Source organism: Bos indicus, chromosome 8 (assembly GCF_029378745.1).
Source record: "Bos indicus isolate NIAB-ARS_2022 breed Sahiwal x Tharparkar chromosome 8, NIAB-ARS_B.indTharparkar_mat_pri_1.0, whole genome shotgun sequence".
NCBI classification, from domain to species: Eukaryota; Metazoa; Chordata; class Mammalia; order Artiodactyla; family Bovidae; genus Bos; species Bos indicus.
The window spans coordinates 55,525,683-55,549,196 of record NC_091767.1 but is presented as its reverse complement, the minus strand read 5'-3'; the positions used below and the strand labels follow the sequence as shown (position 1 = coordinate 55,549,196).

At 39.8% G+C, this 23,514-nt stretch overlaps 1 protein-coding gene across 12 annotated transcripts in view; it reads right to left on the bottom strand.

Annotated features, from left to right (window-relative positions):
- Positions 1-23,514, bottom strand: part of TLE4 (TLE family member 4, transcriptional corepressor) — a 154,943-nt gene that overhangs the window by 71,496 nt on the left and 59,933 nt on the right. For 6 of the 12 annotated variants that reach the window (XM_019966104.2, XM_019966107.2, XM_019966106.2 and 3 more), the window contains 2 exons: positions 3,049-3,253; positions 1,787-1,803 (listed from right to left, as the gene is read on the bottom strand). In XM_019966104.2, coding sequence (XP_019821663.2) covers positions 1,787-1,803; positions 3,049-3,253 — 222 coding nt within the window. The remainder of the gene's footprint in view (positions 1-1,786; positions 1,804-3,048; positions 3,254-23,514) is intronic. The other 6 variants (XM_019966105.2, XM_019966108.2, XM_070794694.1 and 3 more) reach the window with 1 other exon arrangement.

Here is a 23,514-nt window from a genome sequence, read left to right as displayed (position 1 = left end):
AGCAACTAACAGCTTTTCTGAGTGTCACAGAACACATTTATAAAAATTAGTGAACTATTTCACCTAGCAAAGCCACAGGACAGCTCCAAACCTGACACAGTGCAACTTCAATTCAAAAACGGTACCCAACAAAAATATCTATTTATAGCTACCATTCCACAATAAATCAAGGCAAAATCATCCGCCTCTATTTCCTTTTGCTTCTCCCCTGGTTTCCAAGCTACACAGATACTTACTCCCAGACTCATCTTGAATGATTATATACGATTTCAAAATATACCCTACTCTGGCGTGAGGAACTATAAAATGAAACTGACGCAAAAGTGTGCACTGGAGTATAAATATTTTCAGTCTTCTGGGAGTGGGGTATGAGAGGAGGCTTCTGTTTAGCTCACTGGCCTGCCTGTGAAGGTATGTATTTATCATACGAAGGCAGGGAATGGTTATGTCACTGGCCTCAGAATAACTAGGCTGGCTTCCCAAGGGCTGCTACCAGCAAATCCTGGTCAATGCCATTTACGTACTACTTCCTAAGTACATATGTGCGGAGAACTTACTACACTCTGATTAAGAAAGCTTTTGAGTTTAGGTATTGATGCTCATACTAACAACAAAGTACACAACTGTAAATGCAAAATTAAGTAATTCAAAGTGTGCAGTTCCTATTTGTCAATGTTGACATTTCTATGGGTATGCAGATACCCTTCCAAATTACAAAGATTTTTGAAGGGTAAAATAGATATATTTTATTTTCTATCATTTAATGGCTTCGGGGAAAAACTCTACTTCCTCTTTATTATTAAAAAAAAATAAGGAATAAAGAAGCAGTCAAAGTGATAGCACAGGTGGTTTCAAGGGAAGATTTTAGTTTCTGTATGCATAACTTCATTAAAAGCTCCAAGAGATGTAACTGCATATGCTCTAAAACATTCAACTACTGTAAAATACAACGAATTGACAGCATCTGTACTTGAGAACTTCCTTTGCTTTCTAATCTATACAAAATATAAATGGCATGTATAACACAATTATCCACAATACAGCAGCATATTTACATTGTGCATGATCCAAAAGTTATCAAGCAATTTCATACTTTACTCATTTCCTGCCACAGTTGCCTGTTTTTCTTGTTTCCTTACTATACAAATTCAGGTATCCTTAGCACACCTCATTATGGTATTACACAAGCACATCCAAATCATTAGGCCCTAGAATACTTTTCCTCTTTCCCTATAACTTCTCTATAAAGACACAGAGGAGGCAGGTAAGACAGATGTAAAACCCAAGGAGAATAACTTGCTATACTGGAAACCAAGATGTCATTAAACTAAGAAACAAAACAAACAAAAAACAATTCATTCTGGTGAAGAAAAATGCTCTTAAACGTTTTAATAAAGAGTTTTGTAGGCTGGAACTGTTTCCCAAAATGTGTATTTCCTTATAAATAGATTTTTTCCCCATCATTACCTATCTTACAGCCAAAGCTTAACTCAAGAAAAGCAGTTATTCTTTTTCACATGGCAAAGACATAATAAAAAGAGCAACACAAGCCAGATCTTATAATTCAATCTTGGTCTATAAATCTTGATTCTGATAGAGAAATAGGACCAATTTTTTCAAAAATCTCAAATGCACAACTGAAAGAATCTAAAAATGCAGTTCACCACTATTTGGTGAAGCCCATCAAATCATCTTGGTAAACCTCAAAGAATCCACTACTAGGTTTATTCAAATTGTTTATAGCCTGATGGCAAGTCATTCCTTCATCTGTAACTTTGAGTCCTACCTTGATGGAGTCTCTGTCTATAGGCAAAACAGCAGCAACAAGGGCAGGTCAAGAGGGGAGAAGAAGGCAAAAAAGAAAAGTACCAGTTAGTTTACATAAAATCACACACTTGTCAAATTTGATCTCTACTAAATAATAAATAACACAGATGTCAACTTTTCTGTAAAGTTAATTAATTAAAATTAATTACTACTCGACCAGATCCACAGAGCACCAAGCTACCTTTGACATAATTTCAGAAACCAAAGCTGGATATTCTTGTTATTTATACTCCTTATTGACTTTTCCATTTAAGTGTTTACAGACACACCTCAGTTCTGGACCATAGCACTAAGATAACTATATGACAAACAGTACAGAGTTTCTAACATCAGAGAAGGGACATTTATGTTTATGTGATAAAAATCATTTACCCAAGATTATAATTCATGGTAATGGCACTGAAACAAGAAGAGATATGGGGTTTTAATTATAACCACACCCTTCCGACCAAGAACCACCCATTGTAGGACTAAGTAAATTCCCACAAAGGAATGCTGGGAGAGACTTTCATTTGCTTTTGTGTCATTAAATAATAAAAGCTATTAATAAGCACCATACAAACATATAGTTAGATCACAATGTGTCTGCATTATCATCTATTTCAGTGGAGGGAAGAAACCAAACTAGAAAGAACACAACTTAAAATCATTTACATAAACAACCGTGTTGTTCTTATACACAGAAATGAGTTAATTTCATGCTTCTAAAGAGACTGGGTGAGAGAGGTAGTTAAACCAACTTCTCAATTACTAAGACTACCTAAATTATTTTCTTACCTGCAAGATTTTCACTGCATTATACAGACTGACCTGATTTAAAAATAATAATTAGGTCTGTCAAATTATGAAGTGAGCCTTTATCAGTAAAACCTTCCCCAAAATGGATTCGGTCAAAATTAGCTAATAATGCCACTCACAATTTCAAACACAGAGCACTGTGGCACTTCATTACTGATTTAGACTTGGGGATGCAGCTAAGGATCAGAGGCAATAACCAGGAAATGTGTCCCCCTATACCTTTGGGGAGCGTATTAACTCTTGCCAGTCAATAGGGGACCACTGTGCAAAGACTGCTTCCGATCATTAATTTACCTTCCAGGGGAAATCCTTTGTTTAGCCACAGGTAAAATGAAATCCAGAAACAGGCAAACAAGGACATCCAGACTGACCCTCAGCAGCAGACAGGTGATACCAGACAGACATTCTGAGAAAATCACTCACCTCTTTGGTGATCACTGTCATGATGCTTCTTCTCATCTTTAATTGGAAGGTGGGACTGGCCTCCCAGGGCACTGGAGAGGGCCAGAAGGCCGGCACTGCTACCAATGGGCGGAATGGCAGGAGGCTGAAGCCCCGAAGGGTGTGGGGTCAGAGGCACTGGCAGACCATGTCCATGTGATAGATGCTGGGCCTGGAGTTGCTGCTGCTGTGAGAAACGAGACAAAGATATTGAACTTGTTCCTTGTATCTGCGTCACCCCTCAACAACAAAAGGAGAGGAAAGTGGTGCAAGAAGACCCTGGAAAGCCCAGCACCCATGAAAGAAAAGATTTATCCTTTATAAATACATATAAAGGGTCAGACATCCCATATATATATATATATATATATACACACACATATATTTTTTTTTTAAGGGAGGGAGATGAATAATAGAGAAACACTATATTTTTTACTTGGATTTGTTGGTTTTGCAATGCACTGTAAATAACCTAATTTTTAAATAATGAAATTATCTAGGTTACTTTTAATAGCTGAAATTAGACTTCTTCAACAAAGCGTCTGTATTTTGGTCTCCAAAAACATAGAGCCTCACTATAATACATCTCTAATCAAAACATATACGTGACTAACTGTTAAAGCAGTTATGCTGAAGGAAAAAAAGCTGAAAATTGAGAAAATTAGTGTTAAACAGTTCTCCCAGAACCGCTACACAGCATGCGGCCAGAGTTAATTTGAAAGAGAAAACCTGAATTAACAACCCAGAAAAGGAAACTGGTTGCAGCCACCGTTTTAAGCCCTTTAAGTGTCCTCAGCGGTACTTGAGCAAATTACTAAAGAAAATCTAATGTAGCAAGGCTTGGGTCCTCCTGTAGGCTTGCTCAATAATGCTGAAATAATTGGGCACTCTGCGCACGTTTAGTGATGCTCGAATGAAAAGCTAGAGGCCTGCCCTTGTACTCTTCTCCAGCGGCCGCCTCTGTGTTGTGACAGGTTTATCTGAGTGGGACTGTGATGCATGCACCAGTAACTGTGCTGACAAGAGTTTAAAGTCATTTTTACCAGCACACACTGGCAACACATGGAGAAAGCCCTCAAGAGGCTGGAAAGGGAGTGCTTGACCTCCGCCCAAGCAAAGCAAGGATTCGGGAACCTCAGTGGGTAGCCCTCCCTGCCTCTTCCAAGGGGGAGGAGCGGGGCTCGGTTAAGTTAAGCATGTCCCTCAACAGGAGTCCCGTCAACTCTGCTTAACAACGTTCTGTCAGAACATGTGTTGAGAAACTCTTAGACTAACTTCTGTAGTGATTACATTTTAATTAATACCTTGAGAATCACTTTTCAGGCCTATCCTATAATACCTAAACAGTCTTCTCTATAATTTTCTTTCCAAGCAGGACTGCACAAAATAGCTTTCTCAAAAATGTGTGGGGTGGCACCTTCTGCTTCCCTTCACTGGTAAGGATGATCTTAAAAGTACTTCAGCAGTTGTGACCAAAAAATATGAGCACAAAATATTTTCTAAACATATGGAAAAAAGGTCTATGAAGAAACAAGGCCTTTAGGTAAACATATGGCAAATTTATTTCAAAACCTTGTTCTACTGAAATAGCCAGAAAATTGCTCCAATTCACTTTCTTCTCTAAATCTTCTAATACTTCCTTGTGTGCACAGGATGGGCACGTAGCCACTTTCTGTCTCAGATGAAGAGTCCAGTCAGCAAGCATTTATTAAGAGCCTGCATATTGCCTAGAGAATCCCATGGACTAAGGAGCCTGGTGGGCTACAGTCCATGGGCTCACAAAGACTCGGACACGACTGAGTGACTAACACTTTCACTTTATGTCCTCTTACCACCTTTCCTAGGCTCTAAGCTTTGTGAGAATCCGCATCTGACACACAGCCTAGCTAACTGCAGACACTGAGAGGTTCACATAGTATCTGAGCAATTAAAAATGTTTATTTCATTATAAAACATTAAAAACAAACAAATCCTAAGCTAAAAGCAATGTCTCAGTTGCCCAAGTGTTTCACTTTTCTTTTTGTCTCAAAGGACCAAAAATAAGCGCTTCATTTTCCCATTCAACCAGAACTTTCCAAAAGTGAAAAATATATACCCCTAGTCTGCAGCACATGCGATTCACAGTGAAGGCTCACCTGTGCTCTATTCTATCTCATAATAGCTCTAACACTGGTGGTCTGCTCTTCTCCACTGTGCCTGTCTTAGGAGAGAGGGGATCCCTTTTGCCTTCCAAGGCTCAGACTCCTCGCCTTCACCTGCCATCTCTTTTCTTCCCTCTCCCTTTGCTGCTCCATCGATTCTCCAACTCTCTGCTGCTGGTTCTGTCAATGATCTTGTTCTGCTGCTTGCAAGCATCATCTCTAGCATTTTAACACCTATCTAACACTAAAAGATCTTGAAGTAGCACTTTTTCAGGAGGGGAAAAAACACTATATTTTAATCACTTTTTGTGTTCTCCACTGCCCCAAACAAAATATCTTCCATATAACTGGCAGTGAATAAATGTTTATTAAATTTAAATAACCTTCCTTTACTCTCTTCAGCTAGGTCTGTAAGTATATATCCTTGTCTGTGCAGAGCCAAACATTTTTAAAAACTAGTGTCAACAACCCCCTCCTGTATACACACACACACCCCTTACTGCTTAATTCCCCATAATCTGGATTTCAGGCCCATCAATCTGAAAAACTGATGACCATTCAGATAGCAATTTTTCAAGGTTTCACAGTGGCTTTTCTCTCTGACATATCTACAGCCAGAGCCAGTATATCCTCCTCATGAGACTCTCCCCTACCTGCTTTGGAAACCCAAAGTGATCACTCAGTCTCTCTTTGTTACCTCTCTGAATGCTGTGAAATTTCCTTCTAGACTTCTCCTTCTGTTCACTATAGAGTCCCAAGCCTTTTGCTGCATTCCTACGCTCCAGTACCCCGGTGTAACTCCTCCCCATACAATTCTACTTGGCAGTCCAGCATTACCTGAAAAACTTTAACAAAACCTACCCCCTAAGTAACTTTCGCTGCCTCAAGTTACCAGTCACCACTCATTTGTTTTCCTTTTGTGTTTCTATATCCATCATCCTGGAATCCTGTCAATTCTCAGTCCCACCATATCAGTTAGACCCTCAGCACCCCATACTTTGATTAGTACAAATCTGCACTAGCTCATTTCGACTGCAGTGAACCCACAATGCATCATCACTGCCAATACTTTTTTCTTAATCCATGGCCGCTCCTGTCTCTTAGAACCACCTCTTCATTACTTATCAAAGTTGTACTCAGCTATCCTGCTCAGCTCATGTTTCACCGGTTCTGCAAAGGCCTCTCCAAACACACCTTGCGTCTACTATCTCATAGGACTCCCTCTATCATTCACTGGCACAGGCTGCCTCATAAAGGTACTGTTACTCATCTGCTTATGGAGAAGACGACCTTGACTTGTCAACAAGATTGTGACCTTCCAGGGAGAAGACAGAAGCCTCAGGACTCTGTACCCTGGCACCTGGCTCACCACTATTTAGTCATATGGCTGCATATTTAAAGTTTTGGGTAAATTAATTTTCAACTAAATATAGAGTTCCTATATATTCTCTACGCAACTTCTACTAATGCAAAAACGTCTTACATACCTGTACACTTTATCAAAACCAAAAATAAAAAAAAATTACATACCCAGAGAACTTATCAAAACTAAAAAATTAACATTGTACATTACTATTAATCTAACACAGAATTCATTCTGATTTCTCTAGCTTTCCATTAATGTCATTTTTCTGTTCCAGAACGCCACACTGCCCTGAGGTTTTAATTTTTCACTTGTTTTTACAACAAAATTATAAAGTCTTTTCAAAGATTTCATGAATGACAACATCCAGATTATAATCGTAATGTTGAATAGATTATGCCTTGAATTTAGGAGAGAAAAAAATGAGAGGGGGCTACCCATAAACCCATTTTGTAAGTCATCCATTATACATACAAAATTTTAAACAAACAAGAACACTCAGGGCATCCTATAGAAAGGAGCTATTTTTAGCAAGTGTTTAAAATATAAAACTATAAAATAAAAATGAGGTTAAATTACCAAAAGATGGATGATAAAAATGTAAGACAGATATACTGAAATACTTTAGTAGGTTTTTAAATGTTTACATCAATAAAAGAAATCACTTTCTATATTCAGTGGTCATTTTTAAGCTTCTTTGTAAGTCTCTCCCTAGAAACTAGCCTAGCAGTAGAGTGACAGGTATAATTGATAATGATTCCCAGTTAGTCAATAAAACCAATGTATTAGTGACCATCTTTAAATAAAAACACCACTCTAATCACAAAGCAACAGGGTAAAAAAAAAATGTTTATAAGGAAAAAATAAAAAACAAACAAAAAAAGAGCAGGGAATACACTATAGTGCCACTTGAACATTAAAATAATATATACTCTATGTAACCATAACTGAAAAACACTGACAAAGATATACATATTGGAAAAATTCTTCTGGCTGTGCCTCCTTGGCCGTCACTATCTTGGGTGCCTTATTTAAAAAAGAAAACACTCTCTTATCTCAAACCACAACACAAAATAAAAATCTTTTTTTTTTCTTTTCCCTTGATAGGCCATTCAAGAGAATAAACACTAAAATGGAGTGAACGTTAAGCTTAAGCAAATAAGTACTCCATCAGGATAATTAATTTAATTGTGAAAAAGAGCCAGTAATTATTTCTGAAAATATATAGCAATGAGGTAGTAGATACAGCCTCAATTCTGTTAACAGTTTTTACTGAAGTTTCTGAAACAAAGAATTATCTCCTCACATATTCAAGTTTGGAATGAGGGCAAAAAAAGAACTACTAACGGATCAAGTTCAGAGGAAATGTCTTTCTGCCAGCAAAAAAAGAAATTCTTTTTAATCAAATGTCCCCAATTCCTTGACCAATCCCTGAGCAAGAGCAGTGTGAGTGTAGAGGTTCAGTCTACACAAATCCCTGGCAACTCTAGACAACTCCAACTGGAAACCAAGCAGAGGTTTTCTTGTCCAGCACCTCTCACTCTATAATTCTACCAACAGGAAAATCCTGCAGAGATTAAAAAATAAAAAACAACAACTTTCTTAGAAGTAATGACACCCTAGTAGCAATGACCACACTTGGTGCCATATCTTGGCTTCTTTAAATAAACAAACAAACAAAAAAAGGTGAGCCTGCTCCATCCTTGCCAGAAAGTAAGATTAACAGGTATGACAAACAGGACAACGGGTCAACTCGAAGGGGTGCTCACTGGCAAAACTCGAGACAATTCAAGCATCATGAAGAATAAAAACTGTAATAGATTACAACATAATTTTAAAAACAGTTGCCAGGATTAGACTCCATGGTACCCCCAAGAAAACAGGCGTACCAATGGGTCATGAGGCCAAGAATCAGAGAAGAGTTCTCAGGACCACAACCATGCTTCCAACCAGTTGGCCAAGTTGGGTGCACTGAACATGTGTGCCCCGACCCAACCAGAAGACCTGATTCTATGAGGAAAATAAGAAAGGGACCAGACACAGGAACTGGGCAAGAGAAGGCAACAAACTCTGAAATAAAGCGGCAAGCACAGAAAACGCCTGAGACTGGGCTGGTATCTATACTCCCTGGGTTGTGAAGATGCCCTTTAGTAGGAACCCTATCTGTGGGGGCTGAGATGAGTCTGAGAAAGGAAATCCTGGATGATATGTAAGGAGGCACCATAATGAAGGGACATCAGAGCCACTCAGCTAGAATCTTTATCATCTCTGTGAGCAAGAGCAGGTCACTTCATGACCTCAAGTTTCTTTATGTAAAATGTGGGAAAAGGTATAAAACCTACCTCTCCAAGGCTGCTGGGAAAATTTTATAAGATTGAGCATATAAAACCCTTAGCATGATGCCCAATAAATGATTGCTTCTATCATTGGAAAAAAGTATCCAAAAGTCTATATTTACACACCTACTCACTCACTCACACTGGGAAGGAGCAAGGGGGAAGGCAGGAAAGAATATTATTTTAAAAGGAAAAGAATTTAGAATTTACCACCTCATTACTCCAAATCTATTCACAGCATCAAGAAACACTAAAACCACTGGGTGAAATGTTGCTGGGGAACAGGTTATTCAGTGTCAAAGGATATCCGCACAGATGATTAGCTTCAACAATAATGTGATACAACTGGGAAATACACAACATCAGTCAGGGAGTGTTTTCACTAAAAATACTTAACCTGAATCTAGGTGGCTCAGATGGTAAAGAATCTGCCTGCAATGCAGGAGATTCTGGTTCGACTCCTGGGTCGGGAAGATCCCATGGAGAAGAAAGTGGCAACCCACTCCAGTATTCTTGCCTAGATAGTCCCATGGACAGGAGTCTGGCAGGCAGCAGTCCATGGGATGGCAAAGAGTTGGACACAACAGAGCAACTAACGCTTTCACTTTCAAACATGAGAAAACAACCGCACAAGTCCAGATTGTAGGGCATTCCATAAGACCGTCATTTTGAAGATTCCAGGTCAAAGTCATAAAGTGAAATGTTTGGGAACTGTTTCTCAGCAGCGTGAGAGAAGACTGAAGAGACAGCACAACAAAAGCACTCCTGTACGTGCAGAACAGATTGAGGGACAATTGCTGAGAAGAAAGATGTGGTATCAAGGACATTTTCTGGACAAATGTGAATATGAACTATACACTCCATAGATGGATGTCTTAACTCTATCATGCTCATGCTGGAAAACTACAGGAGATGCACACTGATGTATTACGGGGTGAATATTATCAAGTCTTCCTCTTTCAAACAATTCAGCACACACAAAATATAAGTCTTCTGTCTGCATGCATACACGTACAAAGCAAAAGTGACAAAATGTTAATTGGTGAATCTAGGTCTTGCCTGGAGAATCCCAGGGACGGGGGAGCCCGGTGGGCTGCCGTCTGTGGGGTCGCAGAGTCGGACACAACTGAAGCGACTTAGCAGCAGCAGCAGGTCTAGGTGATGAGTTGTTGCTGTTGTTTAGTTGCTAAGTTATATCTGACTCTTTTGCAACCCTATCAACTGTAGCTTCTCTGTCCATGGGATTTCCCAGGCAAGAATACTAGAGTGGGTTGCCACTTTCTTCTCCAGGGAATCTTCCTGATCTAGGGATCAAACCCACATCTCCTGCACTACAGGTGAATTCTTTATCACTGAGTCACCTGGGAAGCCCAGGTGATGAGTACACTTTGTTTTACGGTTCTTTCCACTCCCCTGTAGTTGTAGAGGTGGGGAAAACAGGATGCACCCTTCTAGCCAGAAAACTGGGAGTTCCTGCTCTGAACAAATCTCTCTAGCAAAAGCTAGAATATAAAAAAGAACAAAGGAAGGAAATTTACAATCTAAGCTTATTCCTTCTTGATGATTTAAAACATGAGATTTACTGCAGGGGAAAGATGGGCATTTACAGTAACCTAAGAAAGATTATCACTGCAAGGCTAAGTTTCTCACACCAAAACCACAGATCTCGCTTGTCCTCAAAATCTCTGAATGACCTTTAAGGGGAAAACAGGTAACAAGTAAAGAAGAAAATTCCATGAGTCCTGTTCCAAGGATTCTACTGTCTTAACTTGCAGTTTTAACTCAACAAAGTAATAACAGTGAGAAAAGGAAAGGAAAAAAAACTTGAATTGTTATATTAACTTCCCCATTAGAAATCCTATTAGAATTTTTTTTTTTTCTGAATTGATCCACAGTTTACTAGGAAAAGTATTTCTAAGCAAATCAATAATTGAAATAAAATTTCCTGGAGGTTTTTGTTTATAAACTACTTAAAGAAGTTTTTGAAGAGATTTTATATATGCACAATGGAATATTACTCAGCTATTAAGAAGAATGCATTTAACGAATCAGTGCCAATGAGGTGGATGAAACTGGAGCCTATTATACACAGAAAAGTCAGAAAGAAAAACACCAATACAGTATATTAACGCATATATATGGAATTTAGAAAGATGGTAATGATGACCCTATATGCGAGACAGCAAAAGAGACACAGATATAAAGAACAGACTTTTGGACTCTGGGAGAAGGTGAGTGGGATGATTTGAGAGAATAGCACTGAAACATGTATATTACCATATGTGAAACAGACCACCAGTCCAGATTCGATGCATGAGACAGGGCGCTCAGGACCAGTGCACTGAGATGACCCTGAGGGATGGGATGGGGAGGGAGGTGGGAGCGGGGTGCAGGATGGGGGACACATATACACCCATGGCTGATTCATGTCAATGTATGGCAAAAACCACTACAATACTGTAATTAGCCTCCAATTAAAATAAATTTTTTAAAAAAGAATTTTTTGAAAAGATTTTAATACATTATCTTACTTAAACCAATGCTTCCATTTTGTGTTGGAATCAAGCCAAGGGATCCTGCTTAGACAAGTTTTCTTTGTTACTTTACAGTATTTTTTAAAAGTAAAGTTGTATCTGAAAAGCCTATCTACTTTAGATTTTTCAGTAACCCTGAAGTTGCCCTTAGAACTTCAGATGACAGATTAGTTGCTTTCCAACATTTCTGACCACAACTAGTGTGTGTGCATGCTGTACATCTGCACAGAATACACAAGAAAATGAAACAACAGTTTAACAAATGCCAAATACTATGTGTGGCACACTTCTGTATTTTCTATTCGCTTCTTTTTCTAAATAAAAAATGTTCACTACTGATTTCACTACTTAGTCAATCTAGGAACTGTAATTTGAACAACACTGAACCAGGCTGTGATACTGAGATTTACCATAAGAAACATATATTTGGTCTTAGTTACACTTCCAGACACAGAGCTCCAAAAATCCTTGGGATTTCCAAAGCAAAGAGAGCAATAAAAGGTGCTTTTTGTTAGGTTAATGAGGTGACTTTTGGAGGGCTCTTAGGGGTGGGAGCTGGTTGCTAAGGGAACCAGCCACTTAACTGAAGGTTGGACCTTTCAGTCTCAGCCACCAGACCTTCAAGGAGAGAGGGGAGAGTAGCTGGAACTGAAGTTAGTCACCAGTGCACTGCCACTGATTTGGGCCAACTATGCATATGTAATGAAACCTCCAGAACAACCAAAGGACAAGGTTTGGAAAGCTACCAGTCTGGTGAAACACTGGGAGATGTGGGGAAGAGCAGAGCACTTGGAAAGTGCGTGGAGGCTCTGCGCCCCTCCCCCATGTCTTGCTCTGTGCATCTCTTCCATGTGACTGTTCCTCAGTTACATCCTTTTATTAAAAAATGGGTGATTTGGTATGTTAGGGCTTCCCAGGGGGCACAGTGGTAAAGAATCTGCCTGCAGGAGATCCAAAAGATACAGGTTTAATCCCCGGGTTGGGAAGATCCCCAGGAGAAGGAAATGACAACTGATTCCAGTATTCTTACCTAGAAAACTCCATGGATAGAGAACCCTGGAGGGCTACACTCCAGGGGGTCAAAAAGAGTCAGACTTAACTGAGCAACTGAGCACACACACTATTTGGTAAGTTAAATGTTTCTCCGAGTTCTGTGAGCTGCTGTGGCTAATTAATTAAACTAAATGAGGAGATTGTTAAAAACACAGAATAATCTAGATTTAGGGCTGGTGTCTAAGGTGTAGGGAGTAGGGGCATTCTTGTGCGGCTGGCCCTTAGCCTGTGGGGTGTGATGCTATCTCCAGATGAACTGTACGACACACCCAGCTGGTGAACTGCTTGGCCATCTGACAAACTAAACCACACTGAAACTGGGTGCAGAATTCTACAGGCCAATACCTGCACATGTGGGCCTAATTGTAGAGTACAGAACACAAGTCCTCACCATCCAGCCCAGTGAAGTACCTGCTGCCCCAACAGGGCCTTCCCTCGCTAGGGAGTTCTTAACATAATTGCTAAGTAACGGTTCATTCGTAAGAATTAGAAACAGCCCCTTTGAGGAAGTGACCTTAGAACTAAGACTTGAAGGATGAGAACGAGAGCATCTTGCAGAGAGCGGAGAGAAGAGAATCTGAGATGAGAGGAAACAGCTGCCAAGGTCCAGAACTGGAAAGAAGCCTGTGGTGACAAAGGAAGAAAAGGAAGTCTGGTGGGAACCCAGTGAGCAAGGAGGAAGTGGGGCTGGATGCAACATTATGGGAATCAGATAATAGACACAAAGGGCTTCACACTTTCACTTAAGAATAATGAGAGCTTTAAGCAGTAATGAGTCTGTTTTGTAAAGTTTGAACTTTTAGCTTGTCCATAACTGGTATAAGGTGGATAACTGTATGTGTTAACCTCTTAAACCTAGATAACTGTATGGTTAGCCTCATCTCACTTTCTGGCTTATATTTTCATTTTCTTTAAAACATCTTCTGATGAATAGATACTTTAACTGAGTAATATCTTTTCCTTATGGTTTGAGCTTTCTGTGACCTATTAAGAAATCCTTCTCTATCCCAAGATAAAAAGTCTTCTTGGGTGTTTTAAAGTTCTGTCTTTTTATATTTTTCAGGTAGACTTCTGCATATAATGAAACAGGTGGATCCAATTTCATTTTTTTCCCCACAAAAATAACCAATTAACCCCCTAGTGTCCATCTTTTTCCCTATTGATCTGCCTGCCTGTCTGGCATATATAATTGGAACAATTTCTGAGTACTTTACTCTGCTTCATTGGTCTATATTAAGACATAGAAAAACTTCTATTTCTGCGTTTTGACTGTGCCAAAGCCTTTGACTGCATGGATCACAATAAACTGTGGAAAATTCTGAAAGAGATGGGAATACCAAACAACCTGACCTGCCTCTTGAGAAATCTGTATGCAGGTCAGGAAGCAACAGTTAGAACTGGACATGGAACAACAGACTGGTTCCAAACAGAAAAAGGAGTATGTCAAGGCTGTATATTGTCACCCAGTATTATTTAACTTATATGCAGAGTACATCATGAGAAACGCTGGGCTGGAAGAAGCACAAGCTGGAATCAAGATTGCCGGGAGAAATATCAATAACCTCAAATATGCAGGTGACACCACCCTTATGGCAGAAAGTGAAGAAGAACTGAAGAGTCTTGTGATGAAAGTGAAAGAGGAGAGTGAAAAAGTTGGCTTAAAACTCAACATTCAGAAAATTAAGATCATGGCATCCAGTCCCATGACTTCATGGGAAATAGATGGGGAAACAATGGAAATAGTGACAGACTTTATTTTCTTGGGCTCCAAAATCACTGAAGATGGTGACTGTAGCCATGAAATTAAAAGACACTTACTCCTTGGAAGGAAAGTTATGACCAACCTAGACAGCATATTAAAAAGCAGAGACATTACTTTGCCAACAAAGGTCCATCTAGTCAAGGCTATGGTTTTTCAAGTAGTCATGTATGGATGTGAGAGTTGGATTATAAAGAAAGCTGAGTGCCGAAGAATTGATGCTTTTGAACATGGTGTTGGAGAAGCCTTTTGAGAGTCCCTTGAACTGCAAGGAGATCCAACAAGTCCTTCCTAAAGGAGATCAATCCTGAGTGTTCATTAGTGATGCTGAAGCTGAAACTCCAATACTTTGGCCACCTAATGCGAAGAACTGACTCACCTGAAAAGACCCTGATGCTGGGAAAGATTGAAGGTGGGAGGACAAGGGGACGAAAGAGGATGAGAGGGTTGGATGGCATCACGGATTTAATGGACATGAGTCTGGGTGGACTCCGGGAGTTGGTAATGGACAGGGAAGCCTGGGGTGCTGCAGTCCATGGGGTTGCAAAGAGTCAGACACAACTGAGTGACTAAACTGAACTGAATAGGCATTCTGAGCTAGAGTATTATATAACCTAAACATTCATAATGGTATGTGGAGACTAGGTCTGACAGTGGCCAGGATATAAGGAGAGATCAGCAAGAAGGTAATAAAGGGATTCAAAGCAAAAAATGATGATGATTTGGATTAGGGTTGTAGCAGTACAAGTGGCAAAGAGAAGAAGGACTTAAGATCTATTCTGGAGATGGCACTAAAAGACACGGTTATGGAAGGAGAAGGCCTCCCTGGTGGCTCAACTGGTAAAGAACCGACCTGGCCATGCAGGACATGCCAAGAGACGCAGGTTCGATCCCTGGGTCAGGCAACCCACTCCAGTTATTTTTGCCTAGAAAATTCCTTGGACAGAGTAGCCTGGCAGACTACAGTCCATGGGGTTGCAAAGAGTCAGACATGACTGATCAAGCATGCACAAACACACGGAAAGAGAAGGGGAAGAGAAATTCAAGATACCTTGCAAAGAGATGCAGAGAATGCTCAGTTGTGTACGGCTCTTTGCAACCCCATGGACCCACCAGGCTCCGCTCTCCAGGAATTTTTCAGGCAAAAATATTAGAGTGGGCTGCCATTTCCTACTCCAGGGAATCTTCCTGACCCAGGTATCGAACCAGCGTCTTTTGTTGTCTCCTGCACTGGCAGGCAGATTCTTTACCACTGTGCCACCTGGGCTTCCAAAGCAAAGACAGGCCCCAAGCAACTGGGTAGATGGTTGTACTATTTATTCACATGGGTCAGAAGAGAGGAGAAATGAGCCTGTAAGTACAATCTTTGTAATTTTTAATTAATATCTTTATAGAGTAGTTTTAGGTTCACAGTTATAGCTTTTTTAAGATTAGAAAAGTTTTATGTATAATGTGAAAAAGCAGAATGGAAAGAAACTTAAAGTAGCATATAATCATACCACCCAAAGGAAACTATAATGTTAACGAGTCCATCTAGCATTTTTTCAATGCATATATAAGCATTTTAAACAAAAATATCATGCTACCTATAGTTTAAAATGATTATTTTCCTACTCAGTGTATCAGAGAACATTTTCCCAAGCCTCTAAATAATGCTTTGACTACATCACTTGTAATGGCTGTATAGTACATGCCATTGTATAGGTATTAGAGTTCATTTAAGTGGTCCCCCAACTGGTTAAAGGTTAGGCTGCCAATTCTGTCTGATATGTATGGAGAGTCACCATGGTTCAACAGTATATCAGTTAAGACAGTTCCTCTGCAAATTATAGACCACCCAGATAAAAGTGACCTAATAATAGGGGTTTTTATTTCTCACATAACAAGTTTAGGGTTGGCTGAATGATAGCAATATCAAGGCTCTGGGTCAACATCTCTGGTTTTCCTGATCCCTCTCACATGCCATTTCCCCCAAAATGGCTGCTGCAGCACTGAACATTAACTGGCCCTTTCACAACCAAGGTAAAGCAGAGAAAAAGGGCAATTTTCTCTTTATGGGTCTTTCTGTTGACGGGGGGGGGGGGGGGGGGAGGCGGCATCTCTTTACATCTCATTGCCTTGGACAGGGTTAATGCCCCACAGCTCATCTGTGAGGAAGGCTGGATGGAGCACCTGGATGTTTTAGCTTCCAAGAGTAGGAGGCAGGTTCAGCCTGAAGAAACAACCAAAAAAGTTGCCTTGACATTATCTTTGCTTGTAGACCATTTGAGGATACAAGCTTGAAAGAAACCTCAAAACAACGTTTCAGTTTTCAATCCAGGTAGACAGCAGCCTGAATTGTACTCCTGCCCTCAATAGTTTCTTTTCTCAGGTATTAACTGTGTCCATAAATTGCTTTGGGTCAACCTAGAGCAACATCTGGGGAAATAAAAAAAATATATACACATGACTGCCACTTTGCTATGGGATCACAATGGCCCTGGCCCTGTCAGTCACAGAAGACAACCTGGGCACTGAGATAAACTCTCCCCCCTTTACTTGAATCTGTCAAGGGAAAAAAATCCAGGAGACTCACAAAACAGAATAGCCACGGAGCTGCCTTAAAAAGGATGAAAAAAAGTGCCATTAAGTTTTACTTAAAAGCTTTAGGGGATAGGATTAGCTCTAGGCCTTGCTTATTAGATCAACATCATCATTTAAGTTTGCAATATTACTAGATCTAGTGAAGCAGTTTTTCCCAAGTAGGATGGATAAAATTTTTCTCAAGATGGAGAAATGAGAGAAAAAGTACACAGTTTCTCATAAAGGAATGAGAAAATTTCAAAAATAGGAGTCCCCCAACTCTCCCAGCAAACTCTATACATTCTAAGTTACTTATATCCCCCTTACTGGCTTCCCAGGTATCTCAAATGGTAAAGAAATCTGCCTGCAAAATGGGAGACCTGGGTTCAATACCTGGGTCAGGAAGATCCACTGGAGAAGGGCATGGAAACCCACTCTGGTATTCTTGCCTGGAGAATCCAGAGACAGAGGAGTCTGGTGGGCTACAGTCCATGGGGTCACAAAGAGTCAGACTAAGGGACCAACACACACACACTACTGGCCCAGCCCTCTGCTATGGTCCTCCAGAAGTTATCCCCCTCCCTCACCCACTACTTCCTCTAATGAGCTACTTGTAAGGCTTTTGCTTTCACTGGTTAACTGCTATCCTAATTGGTATCCCCATGTGCTTGATTTATAACTTTGCATAAACATGATTTACCAATCTATGGATCTAGCCATCCCATGAAATCACAAGCACAGGGATCAAGAGGCAGGGACCAGTTCTTAGTCATCATTGAGCCTCAGAACTTTAAAAGATGCCTGTATGAACAGGAGACTAATAAAGTAGTCTCAAAGATTTACATGCCTGCATTTTCTTTTGATATAGTTATGTGAAGGTAGCTGCTGGCTCCAGATAATCCCTCCTAATAAAAAAAAAATCCCAAGCAGTCATTATCATTAGTTATTCAAGATTAAGTGTTTAATGTGGTTAACTTATTTTCCACAATACCTATGACAATATCAACACAATGCAGGGTTTTTGTTTTTTTTTTACCCACCAATAGTTTAAGAAACTCACTCATCCCCTGGGCACTATTTAGAAACAAATTCAGTGTAACTTCTGATTTACAAGTTTCTGAACAATTATGCAGCAATGTCTCCTTATGATGCTCTAGACAACTGCCTTCTGTCTACACTCTTGCCAAAAAAGTACAGTACTGTATCAGGCTCTTGTGCAGTTTTTGATTCTTGCTAAGGCATAGGCTCAAACATTTTTTGTGTCATTAAAGACTTTTTGTGAACCTAAGACAAAAATTTCTTCTCTGGACAATGTACGTCTTTCACAACCCCCAACACACAATTTTGCCAGTGCTTCAGGGAGCTAATGGAAAGCTTGATAGCCAAGCATGAAATCCAAGATGCAAAGACCCAGGTTAAAAATACTTGTCTTGGTAGTGGTGTTTATGAAAACTTTTATTCTTATATATGACACTAAGTTACAACACCCGATGTTGTAGATGTCGTAGATAAGCTGACCACCTGATGTGAAGAGCTGACTCATTTGAAAAGACCCCAATGCTGGGAAAGATTGAGGGCGGGAGGACAAGAGGATGACAGAGGATGAGATGGTTGGATGGCATCACCAACTCAATGGACATGAGTCTGTGTAAACTCCAGGAGTTGGTGATGGACAGGGAGGCCTGGCGTGCTGAAGTTCATGGGGTCGCAAAGAGTCGGGACACGACTGAGCGACTGAACTGAAACTGAAGTTACAACAGACATGAAGAAACATAGTATGAGTCAGGAGTATTCAACCAATATGTGGAACTACACACACTTCAACTTAGCCTAACCAATCAGTATGGATATCAGGCACACCAGATTTCACTTTCCTCATTGAGGTCTGGACACTAAACACTGGACAATACTATACTGGATCTCAAGATAAAGAGCCTATTGATCCCAGAGTCAAAGAACAGCGTTGAGAGAACGAATAAGGGACAAGTGTAACAAAATGGTTAAATGGGTGCGTTCTGAAATCAGTCTAAGTTTGGTCCCCAGTTCTGCCACTTCCTCCCTGTGTGGCCTTCAGAAAACTACTCACCCCTTCAGAGCTTCAGTTTCATTATTTGTAAAGCTAGGACAATAATACTCCCTTCCACTTGGAGTGGCTATGAAGCTTAAACAAAATCATGTCTGCAAATGCTAAGCACAGTACTGACACAAAGCAAACACTCCATAAATGCTTATTTGTAATTACCCTTTGAGGAAGAAGAACATAAGGATAGGCATGTAAATCTAGAGAAATAGCTGACACAGAAGTCCCGCAAGTTCTAAAATAAAAATGTCACAGTCATCAAAACCAACAGGCTTACAAACCGTACAATGTTAGAAAACTGGACAGTACTTTTGTGGCTACTATCTCCAGCCCTGAATTCTATAGTTTTCATCTATAGGATGAAAATACTCTTAAATGCCTAAGATTCCCTACAAGTGACACACAGGATTATGTATTTCTAATGAGTCCATACTCCCTTCTTCTCAATCTTGGCTCAATATTATGGGGCAAAAACCCAAAATGCTAGGTCAAAATAGAATATTTGCTTATTTAACAAATATTTACTAAACAGTTATTAAATAAACAAATTATTGCATGTTTACTGAACAATTATGAGTATCATACAAATATTTATTGAAAACAATGAGCTCCATATTGTTCTAGGCACCATGACTATAAAAGGGAACAAGATCCCACCTGCCAGTGAAGGGAAATTCACAAATACACATGAACAAATAAATGGTAAAAGTTTTGAGGAAAATAAAAACAGGCTACTTTACAGAGAATGAATTGGGTGTGAAAGAGCTACTAAAGTTTGCCAGCTAGGCAAGTCCTTTCTCAGGAGGTAACATTTAAGCTGAGATTTTAAAGAGGAGCATGAGGAAGACCATGTCAAGACATGGAAGAAGGGGTTTCTAGAAGGTAGAAGAGCTGATGCACGATCACTCAGTCAGGAAGATGCCTGGGGTGGCCAGGGATGGAAGAAAGAGACCAAAGGGGCTGAAAGAAGTCACATGAAGAGAGTGAAGAGTATGTGAAATAGAAGAGGTGGGTGAAAAGCCAGCTCACACAGAGACTTGCAGGCCATGGTAAGAAATTCAGACTTCACTCTAACCAAAATAAACAGCCATCAGAGACAAACTATAACCAGGGAGCAATAAGATCCAATTAATATTTTAGAAAAAGACCACTCTGGCTGCTGTGTGCAGGAGGAAGAAGACAAAGACAGATGCACAAACAAGAAACCCGATCAAGAGGAAGTTGTAGGAGACCAGCACAAGTACAGCACAGACCTGTCCTCCCCCTGGGGACAGGGGCAGATGGCCGAAGTAGGCATCTTAGAGAGAAAAGTCTAGAGGCAAAACAGACACCATCTTTAAAATGAGGTAAAGTTGTGCTATTGAGCTTAGATTCTTCGCATTCATCCATCAGCCAGTCTCTTGGATACTGACATTTAAGGACTAGAGTTCTGAGGGGTACTGGGAAAGAAGGCAATCAAGAAAAAAAGAACACAAAAAAACACAAAATGGACTAGGGAATTATCAATCATCAAATCTACAGAAATCAAGACAGTGTGTCATGACTGGCAAAAGAAACCCCAAAAAAGACACCCAGTCTAATAGAACAAAATAAGAGTCCAGAAAATGCACCCACACGATACAGTCAATAGATTTTCGAAAAATGGTGTGGGAACAATTGAATAAAATATTCATCTAGGGAAAAGAAAAAGAAAAGAAACTCAACCCAAATCCCCATATCTTACACCATAAACAAAATTTAACTAAAACTGGATCATGGTTCTAAAAGTAAAACTTTTACAAGAAAATATAAGAGAAAAATGTTTGTGGCCTTGGGTGAGGCAAAAGGTACTGAGAAACAACATCAAAAGTTAAGACTCATTAAAAAAAAGTCATAAATTAGACAATGTTAAAAACTCCTGCTCTTCAACAGACATAAAAAAAAATTAAAGGATGACTACAGATTGGGAGAAAATGTTTGAAAAATACATAAAGTACTTATGTTGAATAATTTTAAAAAACCTCATTAATGATTAAAAAAACAGACTGAAGAAAAACAGACAAAGATGTGAACAGATACTTATCAAAGAAGATACAGAGATGGCAAATAAGCACAAGACACTCAACATCTTTAGCTATTAGGGAAATGCACAAAAACACAAGTACTACTATATACCTATCGGAAATGTCTAAAAATGCCCCAAAGCTATACCAAGTGCTAAAGAATGTGGAGCAAAGGTTCTTTCATACATATTAGTGAGAGAAAAACAGAATGGTCATTTGGGGAAACTGTGTCAAGTTACAAGAACAAGACCATGTCAGTTACTTTAAACATATATTAACCACGACAACTTCTGGGGAAAACAACAAAATTTACAAAACTCTGTATGTTAATTTATTAGCACTCCATCCACAATCACCAAACCCTGGAGATAAGCCAACTGTCCCTTTCAAGGGATGAGTGGCTAAAACAAAGTGGTATATTCATACAATGGAATATTATTCAGCTATACAAACGAACTAACTGCCAATATAGGAAACCACACAGACAAATCTCCAATGTATTTTGCTAAGTGAAAATGAAAACTCAAAAGGCTACATAGTGCATAATTTCATTTATATGACAGTATCAAAAAGGATCATTTTGGGAGGGAAAAAGCCATCATGGGCAGTTGCCAGAAGTAGGGTAGGGAAAAGGACTGACCACAAAAAACAAGGGGATTTGGGATGGCAGAGCAAGGCAGGAGAGAAATATTCTGTATCTTGATTGGGATTTGGGATGGCAGAGCAAGGCAGGAGAGAAATATTCTGTATCTTGATAGTGGTGGTCGTCACATGACTGTACTGGATTGTCAAAATGCATAAAACTATAACCTTTAAAGGGTAAATTCTACTTTATGTAAATTGTACCTTGATAAATATTTTAAAGTATACATAATAATGAGTAAGTAATGCTCTGTATTTCAAATATTTAAAAAAAATACAAATTTATAAATAAATGCAGCCTAGTTTTTACCATGTTTTCTATTACTTGTTTCTCTATTTTGCTGTCCTTGGACATTAACATTTTATCGAAATTAAAATGTGCTAATAAAAATTGATTTACATGTGGTAAAATGTGAAACCAAAAAGTTTACAAATACCAAAATGTTAGTAAGATGATTTAAATGTAATCTGAGGATCTTTTCGGAACATGTTTCATAAAACATTTAAAATACTCAAAGTAAAAATGAAATGTGCCTCTTTGATAGGCTGCAACGAATGAACAACTTGATGTAATGATTAAATTATTCTTGCTGCTGCTGCTGCTAAGTCGCTTCAGTCATGTCCGACTCTGTGCGACCCCAGAGAAGGCAGTCCACCAGACTCCCCTGTCCCTGGGATTCTCCAGGCAAGAACACTAGAGTGGGTTGCTATTTCCTTCTCCAATGCATGAAAGTGGAAAGTGAAAGTGAAGTCACTCAGTCGTGTCTGACTCTTAGCGATCCCACGGACTGCAGCCTACCAGGCTCCTCCATCCATGGGATTTTCCAGGCAAGAGTACTGGAGTGGGGTGCCATTGCCTTCTCCGAAATTATTCTTACTAGTCTATAAAAGGTTTCCATCTTTTCATAAAAGTCCTTAAAAGTAAGATCACAAATGTATTTTTAAGTAGATTGATATCCTAGAGAGCTTTGAGGAGGACACACACCAACCATCCTTAAAACTTAGTCTAAGGCATCTATCCTCTAATTGCCTGTTTGGTGGGGAGCCTGTCTTCTCTCTCCCAGCTCTGAAGACACAAGGCAGGCTGGGTCTATGAGGGAAAAGGTCTGGCTACATGGGAGTTAGCTGGTGATGCTGTTTGTAGAAACATTACTGGGAAGAAGTCAGTAAGAGAACTAGAAAAGCAGAAGCAAAACTTGGTAAGGGGAGGAGGAGACCCAGGGTGGAGAGAGGCTTCACTCTCGGTTCAGACGGTAAAGATTCTTCTGCAGTGAAGGAGACCCTGGTTCAATCCCTGGGTTGGGAAGATACCCTGGAGAAGGGAATGGCCACCCACTCCAGTATTCTTGCCTGGAGAATTCCATGGACAGAGAAGCCCACCAGGCCATAGTCCCTGGGATAGCAAAGAGCTGGACATGACCAAGCAACTAACACTTTCACTTCTCAACCAATACAAAAAGGAATAACAATGTGCAAGCTTGCAAGTTGCCTTGAGTGAAATCTTTTCTGTGTAACAGTTCCACCTAGTCCTCTGGACCCCAACACAGGCTCAACCTGCTGTGCACTGGTGTAAATGAAAGGCAGACAGGTCACTCCACCTTCTTCTAGTGAAAGCCAAAGCCCACGTGCTTTAAGCTAAGTCACATGTACCCACCCAGACACACTCTGCAGCTCCTCTAACACTGTTTGCCTAACTCTACCTGGAGCTACGGAAATGCATTTATTAGGGGAAAGGAGGGAGTGAAGGGCTTCTCTTGCAACAAGAGCAGAATAGTAGCATGTCAGGTTAGCAACAAATAAAAACAAAACTGACAAACTTCTAGAAATTTCTTCCAGAGAAGCTTTGTAACAGAAATCAACAGAGTGCATATCATAAACACAAATCAGAAATTTTGTTCCTTATCTAGGTTTTTTAGAGAGTTCTGAAGTAGAGACA